Genomic DNA, 18,799 nt, shown 5'->3' on the forward strand with positions numbered 1-18,799 from the left:
TAGTATATTATGCATGTATAACCTAGATTGATGCTATTTAACATGATTTGAAGCCAAAAACTTCAAAAATTTTAGAAATCTAGGGTTTGTGTTTTTGAGCAATTTGAGGCTTTTTGATATAAACAGGTTATGGCCGATTTTTATCATGAATTATTGCTAAATTAAGTAGTGTAACATGTTTAGGTAGCTAAATGATCCAAACTTTGATCCTAAACATGATTTTTTTTAGAATTAAAGTGGACTTTTTAAGTCTAAAATTTATGAACTTGATTAAATTGATGTAAATGCCATTTGAAACTCGTTTAATTGCTAGTAATGGTTATTTTAACATGTTATTTAAGTTGAATGCTTATGAACTTTGTAAACATTTTCATATATGCTTATTTGAAAAAGTGTAGAATTGATAAAAATATGAAAATGAATATCAGTTTAATATGGATTAAACATGTTATTGTAATTATTTTAATTTGTTATTTTGCTAACACAAATGTATATTTGGATGCACAAATTTTGTGTTTAATGTGTTTTGCAGAGAAATACCGATACTGATGGTGCATCATCATCATCTAGGCAACCTGCTCCGGAACCACAGCCAGAGATGCAATATCACGAACCGGAGCAACAACAGGAACAACAACAACAACAACCTGATCAACATGTACCATACTATAAACCGGACCCACAATTTTTATTTCCTACATTGTATTTCCCGCTCACCATATAGTAGAATACCCAATAATTCATGAAGAACAGTTGCATCCCAATTTAAGGATTGATAGAAGTTGGAGAGATTACCCGACGTACCAACGTAACAAATTTAAACTGGCAACGAAAAATGTGGAAGTACCGAGGGTAATCGATTGGGAGCCTTTGGAAAGGGTCCACCTAGCTAACTCAGTTAGGCAGCATCTAATTCAAAGGTATGGCAGCTCTTCTTTTCCCGATTGGGAACGTTTATTTACTACTCGTAGGCCTGTATATAAAGAATGGTGTGTTGAGCTAATGAGTACTATCGCTTTTAATAAGGATGTAGATAGGGTAGATGATAAGAGTTTTCTTAGATTTTTACTTGGCCGTAGGATGTACAGGAGGTCCATGCTGGACATGGCCAGGGCTTTACAGATTTACACTCCCGCCAAATTACTACTACCTGATTGTACAAATTTGATTTATCATGGTGAGAGGGTAGATAGGAATTTTGACGCGCACGCCATCTGGAGGCGTATGTCAAATTATAATGTTTTTTCGCGGGGAGGAAGACCCTCCTATTTAGATATTAACAAAGCCGAGCTTCGTATAATACATAGATTCTTAGCAAACTCGATTACACAAAGAGGTAACAACAAGGAGAAAATGACTCTACACGATTTATTTTACCTTAAGTGCATTCGAAACACTAGAAGCTTTGTTAATATCCCCTACTGTGTTGGTTTTTATCTGTCTAAAATGGTGGAAGGAATACAGGACGGGGGAATAATAGGAGGAAGTATTTTTGTTACTCTCATTGGAGAGTATTTGGGTGTAGATAGGGATCAAGAGGGTCCACTGATGGTGTGTAGGGAACAGGATGAGACTTTAGGATTGCGGGTCTATCAAAGTGCAAAGGAATTAAAGAGCAGACGCAATCAGGCAGTACCATATCAGGGCTCTCATCCACAGGTAGAGAGAGGTTCAGATGAGAAAATGGAAGAAGTGGATGACATTAGGGATGTCATTAGGGAGGCTGTTACTGACGTTTACCAACGTATAGATGAGGTAGAAATAACAAACGAGGCTAGACATAGTCAGTACGAGCAGTGGCACGCCGAGAATGTGTACGAGCATTCCAGGAAATGACAGCATTATAGATGGCACTATCATCAGTATCAGATCATGAGCCAGCTATCATCTCAGGTACTAAATAACTACGTACCGACCTGACCTGCTTACTATCCGCCACACCAGCCCGATATGTGACCACCATTTACTCTCTACGACCCCAACCAAGCCTATCAGCACACCTATAACCAACCATGGAACCCGACCGATGACATGAACTGGAACCTCTATCCAGATTGATACAGTTCCCGTTGGTGATTTTTATCTTTTATTATTTTTATTTACTTATGTTTAAAACATATAATATTATGATACTTTTATGTAATTTTTAACATTTGTTTTTTTATTTTGTTACTAATATTTCGTATTTATAATTTGAAAGTGGGATGTTAAGTCTCATTTCAAATTACCATGCATGTTATTATTTGTATGTATGTATATTGTCAATTGTACACAACAGGGTAAAACAGCAAACTTTCAAAGACTGACATTAAGTTCAGCAAAAGCTACTAATTTTGACGACAAAACGAAAAACAAATGTGATGTAACAACAAGACGGAATGAACAAATGATGTGCACCATTTATCATTCAATAAACAAACGCCAATATGTTTGGAAACTTTGGTAAAATTTAATCATTTTTCTACGCTAATCACCCTCAATAATTTAAATTGTACTGATTTCTTGCAAATGAGGGCATTGCAAGATCTTAAGTGTGGGAAGGGGTTAAATTCTTTCGGATTTTTAAAATTTTAAATTTAAACACTTGGTTACCATTAAAAATAATAGTAACGCAGTAGTTGTATTAGAATCTAGTGCTCTCTGATAATAAAGATCAACCTTAGTCTTATATACTGACTACCTAATTCTAGTAAAATTTTTCAAAAATTTGCAACTAAATGAACTCAAAATTATGTTTATACATATTTATGAACGATAAAACTAGGTGTTAACACCGAAATTATTGTTACCTCGGAAAGGACATAAATTGAGAAACAACTCAAAACGCTTGAATTCATTTAAAATGGAATATGGGAAAATAAAAAGGCAAAGAAAGGAAAATAAAATCCAAGTGTGGGAAAGATTTACCAAGTTATTTAGAACATATATCACATATTTTTGTACAAATAATTGAAGATACTTTTGTTTTGGACAATATTAATCAGTTTTACCCAGTTTATTATAATATAAATGAAATTTAAAGGGAAGTAAAGTCTTTCAAGAGAAAAAGACGCACTTCTTGATTTAGGTCAGGAATTTGTCGTCCAGACTAGTTGTAGAGTTTACGAAAAACCTTGAAAAGTTTTCTCGAAAATCAGCTGGAAATCCACGGACCTCAGCATCAAACAGGGTCGCCAAGTGGTCAGACTTATCCTAACCAGGAGAGGATCTGTCTTGTACAATGGGGGGCACCGTGCAAATTAGCTTATAAGACTAATGAATCAGATCCCCAGAAAGGATAATATCCTTAAAGATTAAAAATCAGCTTTTAAGCCTGATATTACTTAATCCTTGAGATTGACCTTAAAGATTGAGAATTACAAACTCATGGAATTCGATGATATCTAAACTCGAGCTTAAACGAGAAAATATTTTGATCAAATTACAAACCGTTTGTTTTCTGAAAACCCATTTTCAATGCGTTCATTACCATTGAACGTAAAATCCTAGGAATTCACCTGGAATTCATTAGGTCACCTGAACCAAATCAGGTGTCAACCGTAAGAACGGTGGTTGCATAGCATGGTCGAAGATAGGACCTTGTGCCAGGCCGAAAAAAACTATAGGGTAATCTTTACTATTGCTCCTACAAAGGATAGTAATTGCATCCGACACGATATAGACCATAATCAAAAGCATGTCACGGGACATTGCCTTAACAGTTGCTTTTTCAACGCTTTCCTTTACAACCGGACGGTAGTTTACAGAAAGGTAATATACGGAGCAAGTAAACTGGACGTGTTGCTTTCCCAATACAAGGTTAGCAAGTGGGTGACACAAAACCGCAAGTTTTGAGCTAAAATTTTCAAATCTGAAACCCACTAAACCCACAAAAACAATTTGCAAACACCGGTGAAGGGTTATTCCAGAAAACTTATCTAGGGTAAAAGCTAGATTGAATTTTCAAAAGATCAAATGTTTTTATAAAGATCCAATTTCCTAAAGGATCTAAATTTTTATAGTTATGTGGGACTGTAAACCACATCGTTACTATCATTTTTCATACCGCCGTATAGAAATCACTGATGTACAAAGTGTGAAGAATAAAGAAGTGATTCTTGTAAAGCTATATTCAAGTTCTATATTGCTTGAGGACAAGCAATGCTCAAGTGTGGGAATATTTGATAATGCTAAAAACGAACATATATTTCATAGCATTATCCCTCAAGAATAACAAGCTTATAGTTGCAATTGTTCTATTTACAAGTGATATTTGTTTAAATATTAATAGGTGAAGACAAAAGACAGATTCGACGATTTGAAGACGCAAATGACCAAAAAGCTAAAAAGTACAAAGTACAATCAAAGTGGTTTAATTTATTGATGAGAAACGTCTAAAAATTACAAGAGTACGAGCCGCAAAACGCAAAGTACAAGATATTAAATTGTACGCAAGGACGTTCGAAAATTCGGAACCGGGACATGAACCAACTATCAACGCGCAACGCAACGGAGCTAAAATTACAAGTCAACGGAGTATAAGAATATAATATAATATATAATTAATTATATAAAATTATATATATTATATTATATATTAAATAAATACGCACAGCCCACGTTTTGGAATCATTGTGAGCTGGAAAAGCAGGCCATGCGATCGCATGGCCAGGAAGGCTTAAAACCATGCAATCGCATGGCAGCCTTTAGCAGGCCAAGTCCTATAAAAAGCAACGAATTCGGCCAATTTAATTACAAAATATTCAATCTCTCACTCTCTACGATATATTTATATTTATATTTTATAATTTTAATTTTAATTTAAGTTTAATAATAATAAGGTTATAGTGGCGAATGTTGTAAGTGTGTAAGTTGAAATTCTGTCCGTGTAACGCTACGCTATTATTAATCATTGTAAGTTATGTTCAACCTTTTTAAATTAATGTCTCGTAGCTAAGTTATTATTATGCTTATTTAAGCCAAAGTAATCGTGATGTTGAGCTAAATATTAAAGACGGGGTAATTGGCCTTTGGACCATAATTGGGGTTTGGACAAAAGAATGACACTTGTGGAAATTAGACTATGGGCTATTAATGGGCTTTATATTAACTAAACGATACCTCGTTAATTTAATATAAAGGTTACAATTTGACGTATCTATATATAACCACATACGCTTTATCGGGTACGGTGGGCGGGATATATATAAATTAGAATTATTGTTCATTTTATCGGACATGTGAATGGATTAATAGTTAATGGACTCATTAAAACAGGGGTGGATTACATTCAAGGGTAATTGGTGTAATTGTTAAAAAAGTAGTAAAACCTTGGATTACACGCAGTCGATAACCTGGTGTATTCATTAAACAAAGTATTAAGACCTTGTTGCAGTTCGAATCCCCAATTAGTTGGAATATTTGACTTCGGGTATAAGGATAATTTGACGAAGACTCTCGCACTTTATATTTATGATTGATGGACTATTATGGACAAAATCGTATGGACATATCGAATAATCCAGGACAAAGGATAATTAACCCATGGTAATAAACTAAAATCAACACGTCGAACATCATGATTACGGAAGTTTAAATAAGCATAATTCCTTTATTTTATATCTTATCGCACTTTTAATTATCGTACTTTTTAATTATCGCAATTTTATTTATCGGCATTTTATTTATCGTCATTTACTTTATGCTTTAAATTAAGTTATTTGTATATTTAATATTTTACATTAGGTTTTAATTGTGACTAAAGACATAAAATCGACAAACTGGTCATTAAACGGTAAAAACCCCCCCTTTTATAATAATAATAATACTACTACTTATATATATATATATATATATATATATATATATATATATATATATATATATATATATATATATATATATATATATATATATATATATAGTTTTAAAAATATAGCGTTAAACTTGGCTAGCTCCCTGCGGAACGAATCGGACTTACTAAAAACTACACTACTGTACGATTAGGTACACTGCCTCTAAGTGTTGTAGCAAGGTTTAGGTATATCCACTCTATAAAATAAATAAATAACTTGTGTAAAATTGTATCATATTTAATAGTATTTCGCAATAAAAATATAACTATTTCGTATACGCTGCTGCACACATCAATTGTACTTTGTACTTTTTAGCTTTTTGGTCGTTTGCGTCTTCAAATTGTCAAATCTGTCTTTTGTCTTCACCTTTTATTATTTAAACGAATATTACTCGTAAATAGAACAATTGCAACTAAAAGCTTATCTTTCTTGAAAGATAATGCTATGAAATACATGTTCATTTTTAGCATTATCACCTATGTCACATTTCGCTACTCGAAAATGTAGATCAGGAGAACATTCTGAGCACAGACATCGACATACTCAATGGAAAATAGTGAAGCATTAAAAATGAATGCTTTCATGGCCTTATTTAGGTACCTCACAATAATTAATATAGGTCGAATACGCCAAGTCATGCAATGCTCTATTAGAGAATCGATTAGTCCCACAAGAATTCTGCCTTAAATGTGCCTTTCTTTTTATTGCAAACGTTTTAGGTGTTAGAAAGTACTTATTTGCAAAGGCGTTATTTTATTAAAAAATTCAAAAATTGAGTTAATGACATGGAATCTATGTAATAGGATGATATGATATCAAAAAGGTGTACACCGCCATCCCACACTTAGACGAACATTGTCCCTAATGTTCTTTTTGTATGGGGTGAAATCCCACAGTTAGGATTTTTAATAAAACTTTTGGGGAATATTTGTTTAGTGGTGCTTTGGGTTTGGAATCCTACACTTAGTGATAAGCAAGATGCGGCTTTTATTTGATGTATTTAGAATTTAAAGCTAGTAACGAATGAAAACGAGTACTTCCCTACGAGTTGTTGATGATGCAAATTAAGAAACTGGCTGACTGGAGGGCAGGAAGCTTCAACATTCTCACGGCTTCTTTAGTTGTATGCTCTTCTGTCATCATTTATTCACTTATTTTCTTCTACTGCTACTTTATTGCACGGGTTGCCTCCCGAGAAGCGCTTTTGTTTAGGGTTGTTTTCTCGACCGTAGTCTCTTTCACATGTGGTAGGTTGACAATTCTTCGTGAGTGAAATCTTCACTGAGAAGAGGTTGGATGTAGCTCGGTGGGTAGATCCTGAGAAAGTGTCGGATCAAGAGGTGGAGTAGATCCGGAATTTCTCTGGTCGATCTTCTGAAAGATAGGAAATGGGCATTGGTAGCTCTGGATAAGTCATGGAGTTCGGTAAGAATGTAACGTGCAGCCCTACTGACGGTTCCATGTACGTCAATCATATAGGCAGTACTGGTGTGGATTACTTATCGCGTAGGATGCTCATTTCCGAGTTCTCCGAAGAATGTCAGGAATTGTATCTTTATTATCTCAAAGTCTTCAGAACCAGGATCCCCGCAAAATGTGTTGATAGTTTGGCATAGATTGGTCAACATGCGGAGTTAGCAAGAGGTGAAGATTAACCCAGAATCGAATAGTAGTGTAGCTGCTTTTTGGTAGATCTCTAGAAATCCGGCTTTGAAAGTGAAACTTGGATCCGTTGTTTCATTAAATATACGCCTAAGCTCTCCCATCACAAACATGGCTAGGTTGACTCCGGTAGGATCTAAATGAGAAAAAGGGTTGTTTTGGTTCTCCTCTTCCGTTACTACTGCTTGTAATTCTTTGATAATCCGATCGGCATGATGATCGATGGTTACAGTAGATCACTAATCTATCTGATGTGCTTTGAAAATCATTCCTTGCTAAGAGAACGAAGATATTATGAAGTTTATTGGTCAACAGGTTATCAATATGGAAAGTCGGGCGTCCAGTAGATTCGTCAAGGTATCTTCTGATGAGAGAAAGTAGTGCTCGTTGGTCGGTTGAGAAAGGAAATGCAGATCCAGCTAATGCGTTGTAGACCGTAGAGTAAATGACTTTCTGATCTCGGCAGAATCTTGTTTCGTGAATAGTGCATACTACTGAGTCGTGCTCTCTTTGCCTTCTTTCTCTGAGATTATGACCATGAAGTGCTGTGATAAAGTCCTTAATGCGTTCTTCTAGCAGTTCATTATTATCTTCTTCTCTTTGCTGGTATTGTCTATATTCTGCCTCGATATCTTCTATCTGATCCCTTATATAAGGCATTAAGATGATCGTGGAATGACGGATAACTTCTAAGATATCCTTAAATTCATCATTATCATTGATGAACGAGATCATATCGGTGTAACTAGATATGATGGGGACTCCTGTGAGATTGGACTGAGGAGATTCCAGCTCTTCTTGTCCTGATGCTGTCAGGAGAGAGCGAGTATCAACCAGAACGTTTGTGAATTGATGATCTTACTCGTCATCATCAGTAGTTGAACTGTCGGGAAACTCATCTGATGAGCAGGATTCTTCTGTTTATGGAGGTCTTGCTTCTCTATTGGTAGTGTCAATCTCTATATCTTTCAAATCAGATGGTCCATTGACTGTCTTTCGAAGAAGAATCACCATTCTATTGCTTTGGTCTTTCGTCTCTAGCTGCATGATTTCATTAATACATTTCTTTGTTTCTTCAGCGCTGAGTGAGATTATATTAGTTTCGTCTTCCATTTCTTCTTCATCCTCTTCCTCTATTTCTTTCTCTATTTCTTCCTCTATTTCCATTTCTTCCTCAGATTCTTCTATTTCTTCGTCGGGATCATCTGCTTCCATTCTGAAATCTTTAACCGTTTGCTGATTTTCCATTAACATGTCGATGGTTGGTGGAGACTCATCATTTGAAGTAATCCTTCTGGCAGAAATAGCATACATCTCCTCCCATTCAGAGAAACAAGTAGGCTGGTCAATTCGGTAAGTAATGCTCTCCCCATGTGATCGTAAGACCATGGTTTGATTGTAAATGTCAATGACAGTCCTAGCCATGTTCATGAACGAATGTCCTAAGATGATAGGGGTATTAAGATCTTCCTTGATATCCATAACTACAAAATCCGTAGGATACAAGAATCTATTGACTTTCACCAAGATGTTCTCAACTATGCCTTTAGGATATCTGATAGTGTGGTCGGCAAGCTGGATAGTCACTTTAGTTGGTGTTAAGTCTCTCAAGTCTAATATCTTGAAGAGAGAATAGGGCATGAGGTTGATGCTTGCTCATAAATCAGTTAAAGCATGAATGGTTCCAGATTGGTAGATTGAACATGGGAAAGTAAATCATCCCGTATCTCCTAGTTTCTTAGGTAGAGTATTCCTGAGTAGTGCAGAGCTTTCAGCGCTTAGCGGAATTTTATCTGCAACTGGCATCCGTTCCTTCGTAGAGAGAAGCCATCATATATATATACTCCGGTTAGGTAATTTGGAAACGGTATCCAAGAATCTATCGTCGAGCTTAAAGGTAACAAGCTTCTCCGGATCATTCTTGAGTCTTCCAGGATAGGGTACATGAACGGGATTTGGTGGAGGTGTCTTCGGTATGTCAACAGACTTCTTCTTTAGTTTGGCTGACCTTCTTCTGGGTGTAGGTTCTTCCTCCAGGGTAATTTTTTAAGTCCCCAAAATAATTAAGAATTTAATTATGACAAAACTGTAATTTATTTGCACTAAAAAATTATGTGCAGCCAGCACAAGTTTGTTTATGTATAGACAGCAGATATTGCTGTGTCGAGTGTTTAGTTTGCTGCCTAGTCTACCAGCACAATGTAGACAGTATTCTTCATTAAGCACATGATGTGTACTCAGCAATTTAAGAATATCAAGTGACTCAGCAATGAAGAACCATCATAGCTGGAATGCAGCTTACTACACAAGACAGCTATGCTCCATTACAAGCATAGTGGTTTCCTGAGTTGTCTACATCAATTGTACTATTCAACAGAAGTCAAAGACAAAGTTGAACAGAAAAGGACACACGTCGGTGGCTGACAAGTAACCTTACAAGACCACATGGGAATGCAGAAGTTTAACGCATGTGCAGACATGTGTTATACCTTGTCAACGCGTAGGGAACACAACATTCTATTTTTTTAAACAAATAGTGGTACCAAACCGAATTGGGGTGTTCCTGCAAATAGCTACAAAAGAGGAAAGAAGAGTGCACGCTCTCTGATGCAGTTGTCCCCACAAGTACAGACATCCTATGTACCAGTGGACAATAGAACAACTACACGGATAATAGGACTAGTATAAATTTATGTATCTACTATTATAACAACTAGTGGTGTGGGTTTGTTTATTTAGAGTCCAAAATGTGTAATAGCTTAGAACACCCTCTGTAGCTATACTTAGGTAAATATGTATCAACCAACTATCATTTCGCCAAGGATAGCTGTAATTCTTTGTGATCTAATCAATAAAGAATAACCGTTGAAAAATTACCTTTGACTCTATTTAATTTACTTGCTTGAATACTAAACTGTGTCTTGACTGTTAAGTTAATTAAAAGAATTGTATTCACCCCCTACAATACTCCTGTTATTTATCAAGGGACCAACATAATTGAATCCATTTTTTTGATTCTCTATGTGGGGATTTTGGATGGTATTACTAGGAAATCTTCCCTGCGGTCAGACCTCAAGGCATTGAGAAAACTGTCCGAGCTGTGTCTCTAAACTTTTAAGCAAATCCAATTAATTTCTCATGTGTACTTTCATCTGGTCTTGTCTAGATGCAGTTCTCTAATTTAGCTGGTGTTGACCTTGAATGAACTGGTTGATATGTTCTTCGGTTCTGAGAGTTGAGTTGGTTGCTTTTGTAATTTGGGTAGCAAGAGAGTTTTCTTCTGGTGGTAGACCAGTGAGTGGTAGAGGCTGATCATAGGTTATTTATTGTTGAGGATAAGGTGGGAATCAAAAATGAGGTGGGTCACTTCTTTGAAACTTGTTTCCTCTGGATTGCTGAGTAAATCCAAGGGTTTGTTGACGAGCAGGGTATTGAACGTAACAGACTGAACCGTCAGGGTTTTCGTACTCAACCTGATATTCTTCCATTGGTGGTTGATTAGCACAGTTAGTGCAGGCCTGAACCTGATTAACTTGCTGCGACTGCTTCTTCAGGTCTCCAAGTTGTTTGGCAAGAGAATCCATCTTATCCGTGAGGGTTTTGATGGCCTCTGTTTGAGTGTTGAGCGTGAAGAGAGGTGCAGATGATGAAAGTTATTCACCAACATTCCAGTCATGATGATGCATTGTCATGTTTTCGAGCAAATCCCATGCTTCATCTACGGTTTGGTTCATCATATTTCCCGGAGCTGTTGCATGAATGGTCGTCCTGTGATGTACCGTTAGACCATTGTAGAAGGTACAGATTTGGGCTGACCGTTCTAACTGGTGATTAGGGCATTTTTTCAGGAGGGTCTTGAATCGCTTCCATGGGGTGTATAGAGATTTCTCATAAGTTTGTCTAAAATTGATGATGTCATTTTTAAGCTTGGTTTGTTTGGACATAGGAAATTATTTGGTCAAGAACTTGGTAGCCATCTCCTGCCATGATGTGATTGATTCGCTCTATAATCATTCAAACAACGTCTGCGCATGATGAGTAAGAGAGTAGGGGTATAGATATAGCTGGACTATATCTCGTCCTACTCCGTTCTGCTTGTAGGAGTTTGATAGATAGATAAACTTATTGAGGTGAGAGTTGAGGTCGTCATTTGGTAATCCATGAAATTGACAGCCATTTTGGATAAGCTGAAAAATGTGATGTTTTAGCTCGAATGATTGTCTTGGTATCTCGGGAAATCGAATCGGTCCTCCTCGACATTCAATCGAGGGTTTAGTATTTTCGGCGAGAGTAACTCGTAGTGCCATCGGGTTATCGAGAGCTTTGAGCTTGGCTTCCTTTCGCGCTTTGGATAATATTGACTCCGGATCAAGAACAAATAGGAGAGGTCCTGTACTGGATCGGGTTTAGGTCATACACTAGGTATGCCTTATTTTTTTAGTTTTTCAGATAAAGGGAAACCTATGGGTTTCTAAGGTATACTAAGGATAAACTAAGGCGGATGTTTTGGTTCTTACTGATGACTCCCTGGTACTTCAGTAACAAAGTTTGTCACAAAATTGTCTTGCAAACCCAAGTGGCCAGATCGACTACGGAGAGGCACGATCCTTTTGGTTCCAATAAATTGGAGACTGTTCAAAAAATCCAACAGCCAAGTATGTGTATAATTGTCTTTCTTAGACACCATTGTAAGTCTATTCAAAAAATTTGATTAAAAAAGTATTTCCTAATACCAGTCCCTGGCAGCAGCGACAAAAACTCCTCCTACCCAACTGTGCACAAAACGCGCGGTTATTTTATGTGTTGTCGTTAGGTCGCTAAACGTCTATGAAGTGAACAACAAGGGTGAGTGGTTTTAAATTTATAATTGCGGGGCCTAAATCTACTACTCCTTCCTATGGGCGAGCAATGGAAGTATGACCTCGGGTCGTTCCTTTAAGAAGTCAACAAAATTCAACATTTCGCTATAGTATAAACCTAGTATTATTCTAAGGATTAGTTGTGATATATTTTAGTTTCCTAAATCCTGAATAATAATTATAGAGATATATAAGTAAATAAAGCAGTAAATGATAAAATTTATATTTCAGATAAGGCTAAAGCTAGTGCATGTTAATGCTTTGGTTAGTACGATGCTGGATATGTGTAATGCCGGCTCATGGGTACGTAATGACTAGTTACCTACTATACTATCCTAAACGGCCCTGTTAAAGACATGTCACTAGATAATACCGATAAGCTTGACGATTCTGAATAGACAGCAACACCACATACCCCCGACGCCAGAGCAATCGGACTACGTGAATACACTAGACGGCTCATCCAATAGGAGCGACCCGGTAAGGTGGCATATTAACGATCCTGAAGGTCTAAACTTTCTTAAGCATAGCTAAAATAAAAGGCATATCGTAATCGAGAGACGTGATGTGTTCCAATGATTTCCTTAATGATTGGTAAAAGATTAGTTAGGTTCTTATTTAAAAGAAAGTCAACCATGATGAACACCATGGCCAGATTTACAATCGTAAACTCCATGAACATATTCGGTTATCCTAACGGTTGATATCGCTCCATTTATATATGTTTTGTTTCGCGATATCTACCTCACTTTGCTTGGTTTATGACTATCTTGGAGCCTATTGTGTGTGCTATTGAGCTAAATGGTAAATTAAGGGCTAAGGAGTTGATTTCGTGTAAAATTGACCAAATCTTGGGCAAAATTGGCTAAGGAAATGGAAAGTGCAGAATCAACATCAAAAGCGCCGCTCCTCATTCAAGAGCGCCGCTCCTGTGAGCCAAAAGCGCCGCACCAACTCTAAAAGTGACGTTCTCATGCACATTTCAGCTCCATTTTCCTCTAGTGAGCAAAAGCGCCATTCCTACAGTGAAAAACGTCGCTCCTATTCAGCCAAAAGTGTCGCTCCTCAACAAAAGCATCATCCTTGTTTAGAGCTAAAAGCGGCGTTCCTGATCAAAAGTACAGCTCCTCATTAAAGCCAAAAGCGCTGCTCCTGTCGCTGTTTCAGCCCAGATTTTCAGCACTATAAAAGGAACGAGATTAGGTCATTTTTCATATGCATATTAGGGAGCAGCTGTTTAAGGTCCGAATTTCATATACAAAACCCTAATTTCATCATCCATTGGTGTTTATGGGTGGATTCAAGGAAGCTAGCTCAAGATTCATCATTGTTTAGATTAGATCTTCATCTTCTTTACATTTTGGGTTGTAATCTTCACTTTACTTTTCATATTTTGCATTGATTACTTGTTATAACTTGAAGATGATGATGATTTACATTTCTATGCTTATTATTAGTTTAATTTTAGCTATGATTGACTAAATCTCCTGTGTTTGCTTATCTACGAATATCTAATGCTAGTGTTTGCCCCAAATCAATTGATTATTGTTGTTTGAATGAATTACATAATCATGTGTTGTTGAGTTAGCTAAAGATCCATTGCTATGAGTTTGTTTTAGGCTTGACTTTGATTACATATGTTGTGTAGCTCTCTTAGTGATTTGAAAAGTGAATCAATATGTGCTTCAACACCTTAGGTGATCTAGACAACTAGCTTAGGAATTGCAAGTGATTGTGTTCTTGATCTAGGTTGGTTTTCAATTGGCCTCTAGTCAACATAGTAATGCCGATTATCTTAAGTGATTTCGATAGTTGGGGGTTTTAAGTGATTTCAACCCAAGCTCAATCTCAATGACCAAATCATGCTTAACTCGATCCTAGGATATAAAGCTTATGTGAATTCGCAGAGTATCATTTGATTTGAGGTTTAGTAGTGATGCTAAATATTTAATAGTTCAACAACCAATGAGATAGAAAAATAGGGAAAATGGGGCAAGCCAAGCATAGAGAGGATTAGATAAGTGAACATGTCTTAGTTAATTTGTTTTAAGTCTTAATACTTCACTACTTGTTTCTTGCTACTAGTTTAATTGATAAATTTAGGTTTGTTTAATTGAGCAAGTTTTAGTTGTTAGTTGATATCAATCGAACCCCCCCCCCCCCCCCCAATCAAACAAACCCATGGACAATTGATAGTTTCAAATATCTGACTTACACCGCTTCCCTTGAGATGAACTTGATAAGAATACTTACATCAAAGTGCTATAATAATCGGGTTCTAAGTGCTCGTTAGTTGTGTGCGCTTGATTATAGTGTTTGAATCAAATATAAATTTAGAGGGTAAAAGATGTATATCGCACGAACGCATCACACTTTCTTGGCGCCGCTGCCGGGGAAGCGGTTAGCCTAGTTGGTTATTTGGTTTAAACTTTTAATAGTTCGATCCTTTCTTAGGGGTTTACCCTTACGGAAGTCACTTTTCGCATTTTATATTATTATTTTCATTTGAAAACCCGCTTGTGTTTGTGTTGTGATTGAAGGATACCTTTGGTGTATGAAAACAAGGTCTCACAAGGATCAAGAGTTCACACATCCATTCTCCGATCCAGAAAGACACGTGCACGGGGTTTATAATCGTAGAGAAGAAAGGGTATTAAGAAAGAATTTCGAAGCTTTGCCATTTTATATAGAAGAGATGGATCCAAACGGTAATCTGATTCACGATGAAGAGGGCAATCCTAATGGTCCTCCAGTTAATCAAGAATTATTGAATGATCCAAACGACACACCGATGTGGAACGCTAGATTAGTTGCACCAACAATGATAGCACCGGCTATTACAAAACTGTTAGTGCACTAAATGGAGTTGTCCATCGCTGTCGAACAACCTGAGAATGGTTTAGGTCTACGTTGTACACCTAGGATAGTTTTGAACTAGAAAACTCATGTCGTAGGAGCATATGTGACCAAACATGTAATATAGGTATGTCATACGAGTGATTGATGTCACTCGTACGGGTGATAACTGTCATCCGTACGATTGAGTGCTCAACCGTGAGTGTGAGCTGGTAGTGGACAGACACTATAAATAGAGTTTTCCTTGTTCATTTGTAGTTGAGGTTTCCACCAAGAACACTTGAATGTGTGTGAGGTGTGTGCTCCTCCTCTTCACCTTCATGGTGGAGAGGATCCATGGTGGATTGATGCTCCAACCACCATGGAAATGACAAAGTGATTAGCCTAATTCATGTAATCATTATTGTAATTGTTCTTCATTGTTATATCATGTAATCTTATCTATAATCAGCTGATTATCACTGAGTTATTTGTGTTTGTTCATTGTTCATCTCATATTCATCATGTTCATCTCATTTATCACTAGTTTAAGCTCAAATTGCTAATCAATGCTTGTTCCTTGATCTAAAGTTCCTAGCAACTGATGCACGGGATCTAACAAAAACCACCAATTGAAGCGGATAATTGGTAGATCGAGGGTAACTTTTTCACGTTGATCAAGGATACATACTTTCATGGTTTGATTGATGAGAATCCGTTCGAACATATTCAACACTTTAATGATCTTTGTGATATTTACAAAACCGAAAACATCACCGATGACACTTTTAAGCTAAGGGCATTCTCCTTCACACTTCAAGGAGATGCAAAAGCTTGGATGCGAAGTTTACATCCGATTCCATAAGGTCTTTTCAAGAATTAACAAACGAGTTTATCAATCATTTCTTTCCACCATCAAAAGTAGAGAGACTTAGAATGGAGATTAATGGGTTCACACAACGGGGTGATGAGAGTTTGTATGATGCATGGGTTCGATTCAAGAAGCTACTAAGAGCTTGCCCACCGCATGGTTTGACGAAGAAGGAGTATATCAACACATTCTATCGGGGTTGTAATACTTTTACGAAGCAATATCTTGATTCTTCATCCGGTGAGGTATTTATATACAAATCACCAAATGCTGCCAAAATTATGTTAGAAGACACCTCGGTCAACAGGTATGAATGGGCACCTTCACCGCGAGATTTGACAAGGAAAAGTGTAGCACAAGTCGAGAGTGATAATGGGCAAGTGACGCTTGCAAGCTTGAACAATCAATTTCAAACATTTGGGAAAGAATTGAAGAAGATTCATCAAACGGTAGTTGCAATGCAAGTAGGTTGTCAACGATGCGAGGGTCCACATCTCACGGAGTATTGTCCTCAAATTAGTCAATGCAATCATGTTGATCTAGATGATATTCCCATGAATTCGGATGCTCATGTGAACTACGTGAGTAATCAAAACTACCAACGGAGAGGAACATCTAACCAAAGCTACTACAATCCTAATCAAAAACAAGTATCATTTAACAACCAAACCAATACACCACCCGGATTCACAAACCAAAACTGAAATTAAGGTTACAACAACTATAACCAAAACCGAAACAACAATTTCCAATACCAAAACCAATAACCTCACAACAACCAACCTTACAACAATCAAGCCATTTCGAATTATCAAAACAACCAAGGTTATAGTCAATCACAAAATAACCAAGGTTACAATCAACAACCTTAAAAAAACAATCAACATTCCCAACCTTCGAAGAGCTTAGAAGAAATCATGCAAAACTACATCAAGAAGGTAGAATCAACCGAAGCTTTTCTAATGAAAGAGAATGAATTCTTAAAGCAACAAATTTGAAACCAACAAGCCTCATTCCAAAACCTTGAGAGTGCCATTGGACGACTTTCAAATCAAGTTACCGAAAAACCACAAGGAACTTTACCTTCAAACACACAAGTCAACCCGATTAACAATTATAACAATAACCGTCAACACTATCAAAACCAACAACACAACAACTCAAGAATGATTCCTATCGAAAGCACCAACCAAAACCCTAATAACCCAAACCAAAATGAAAATGTCAACACCATAACCACTCGAAGCGGTTTAACCACACAAGGGATCGAAGATCCTCAACCACAACCCTTTATAACCCATGAACCACAACCAAGTTTCATTGAAGAGGATACCGGGGTTAGTAAGGAGAAGGGTAAAGAAAAGGTCAACTCAACAGAGGGTAAAAAAAGGGTGATGAGTCTTCAAAGATTACGAGACCGGTGCCATATCCAAAAGCTTTAAAGAAGGACAAGTTGGTGGCTCAATACAAAAAATTTCAAGAAATGATGAAAAATGTCTCGGTTAACTTACCTATCACCAATGTGCTTAAAGGAATTCCGAATTACGATCGGTTCATCAAGGAGCTAATATCTCAAAGGGATAAATATCATGACGAAACATCTTTCTTTATCGAAGAGGAGTGCAACAAGATTCTTGCATCAAGGCCAAGGATTCCTAAGAAGTTCGGAGATCCGGGAAAATTTGTTTTTCCCTTGTAAGTTTGGTGAATCAGAAAGTGTTCAATGCACTAGTCAACTTGGGTGCAAGCATTAACTTAATACCCCATTCACTTTACGAGACGCTTGGTCTTGGACCTCTTAAACCAACTCAAATTAGGATAAGATTGGCCAACCATTCATTTGATACCGCTATTGGCATCACCGAGGACATCTTGGTTAGCATTGACACCTTGGTGTTCCCGGTTGATTTTGTTATCATAGAGATGAAGGAGGACCTTCAAGTCCCCCTCATCTTAGGTAGACCATTTTTGGCAACCGCCGACACCATCATCTTAGTACAACGAAACCAATTTAACATTGGAGTTGGTGAAGAGTGTGTGACCATCAATATCCGGGAAGCTATGAAGCAACCGAGTAACACCGATGATGATGAGTGCTATGCCTTTGACCATATTGACCTTTATGTGCATGGTGAACTTGAAAAACTTTTAAAGGTTGATACTTCGGAGTTCGACTAAACTTGTGATAATGAGATTGTGGACTTAGAGGCCGATTTTAAAGAATTGATGAATGTTAATGTTGATGATTTTGAAAGTAAAGATGAGACCATTTGGGAAGAGTCATTTGAGTCTATCCCTCATGAAGATAGATTCCGAATCAAGTCTTCATGGGAGGAGGCTCCAACTCTAGAGCTTAAAGAGCTCCCCGAACATCTTGAATATGCATATCTTAAGGAAGAAAACTAACTTCCAGTGATTATTTCTTCGAAACTCACCCAAGACCAAAAGACCCAACTTGTATCATTACTTAAGTCTCCCCATAAAGCCATAGCATGGAAGACCACGGACATCCCGGGGATCAATCCATAATATTGCACGCACAAAATCCTCATGTAGGAGAACTACAAACCGGTTGTCCAACGACAACGAAGACTTAACCCAAACATGAAAGAGGTTGTCAAAAAGGAAGTGATCAAACTTTTGGACGCGGGGCTTATTTATCCAATATCCGACTCGCCATGGGCGAGTCCCGTCTAAGTGGTGCCCAAAAAGGGTGGGACCACGGTGATCTTAAACGA

At 37.2% G+C, this 18,799-nt stretch overlaps 1 protein-coding gene and 1 non-coding gene across 2 annotated transcripts; one reads left to right on the forward strand and one right to left on the reverse strand.

Annotated features, from left to right (window-relative positions):
• Positions 1-16,117: 16,117 nt before the first annotated feature.
• On the reverse strand, positions 16,118-16,224 carry LOC139856504 (small nucleolar RNA R71). Its single transcript, XR_011761981.1, has one exon. It is a non-coding gene; the product is annotated as a small nucleolar RNA R71 (small nucleolar RNA).
• Positions 16,127-18,239, forward strand: LOC139854132 (uncharacterized). Its single transcript, XM_071843456.1, has 2 exons — positions 16,127-16,306; positions 17,775-18,239. The coding sequence occupies exons 1-2, from the start codon at positions 16,127-16,129 to the stop codon at positions 18,237-18,239; spliced, it is 645 nt and encodes a 214-aa protein (XP_071699557.1).
• Positions 18,240-18,799: the final 560 nt, after the last annotated feature.

Source organism: Rutidosis leptorrhynchoides, chromosome 6 (genome assembly GCF_046630445.1).
Source record: "Rutidosis leptorrhynchoides isolate AG116_Rl617_1_P2 chromosome 6, CSIRO_AGI_Rlap_v1, whole genome shotgun sequence".
Classification (NCBI taxonomy): Eukaryota; Viridiplantae; Streptophyta; class Magnoliopsida; order Asterales; family Asteraceae; genus Rutidosis; species Rutidosis leptorrhynchoides.

Bases quoted from the DNA above. Each gene is read 5' to 3' on its own strand.
- LOC139854132 (XM_071843456.1), top strand. From the start codon at position 16,127: ATGGAGATTAATGGGTTCACACAACGGGGTGATGAGAGTTTGTATGAT. The intron at 16,307-17,774 runs GTATTTATATAC...TTGGTGAATCAG, and splicing joins TTGATTCTTCATCCGGTGAG to AAAGTGTTCAATGCACTAGT.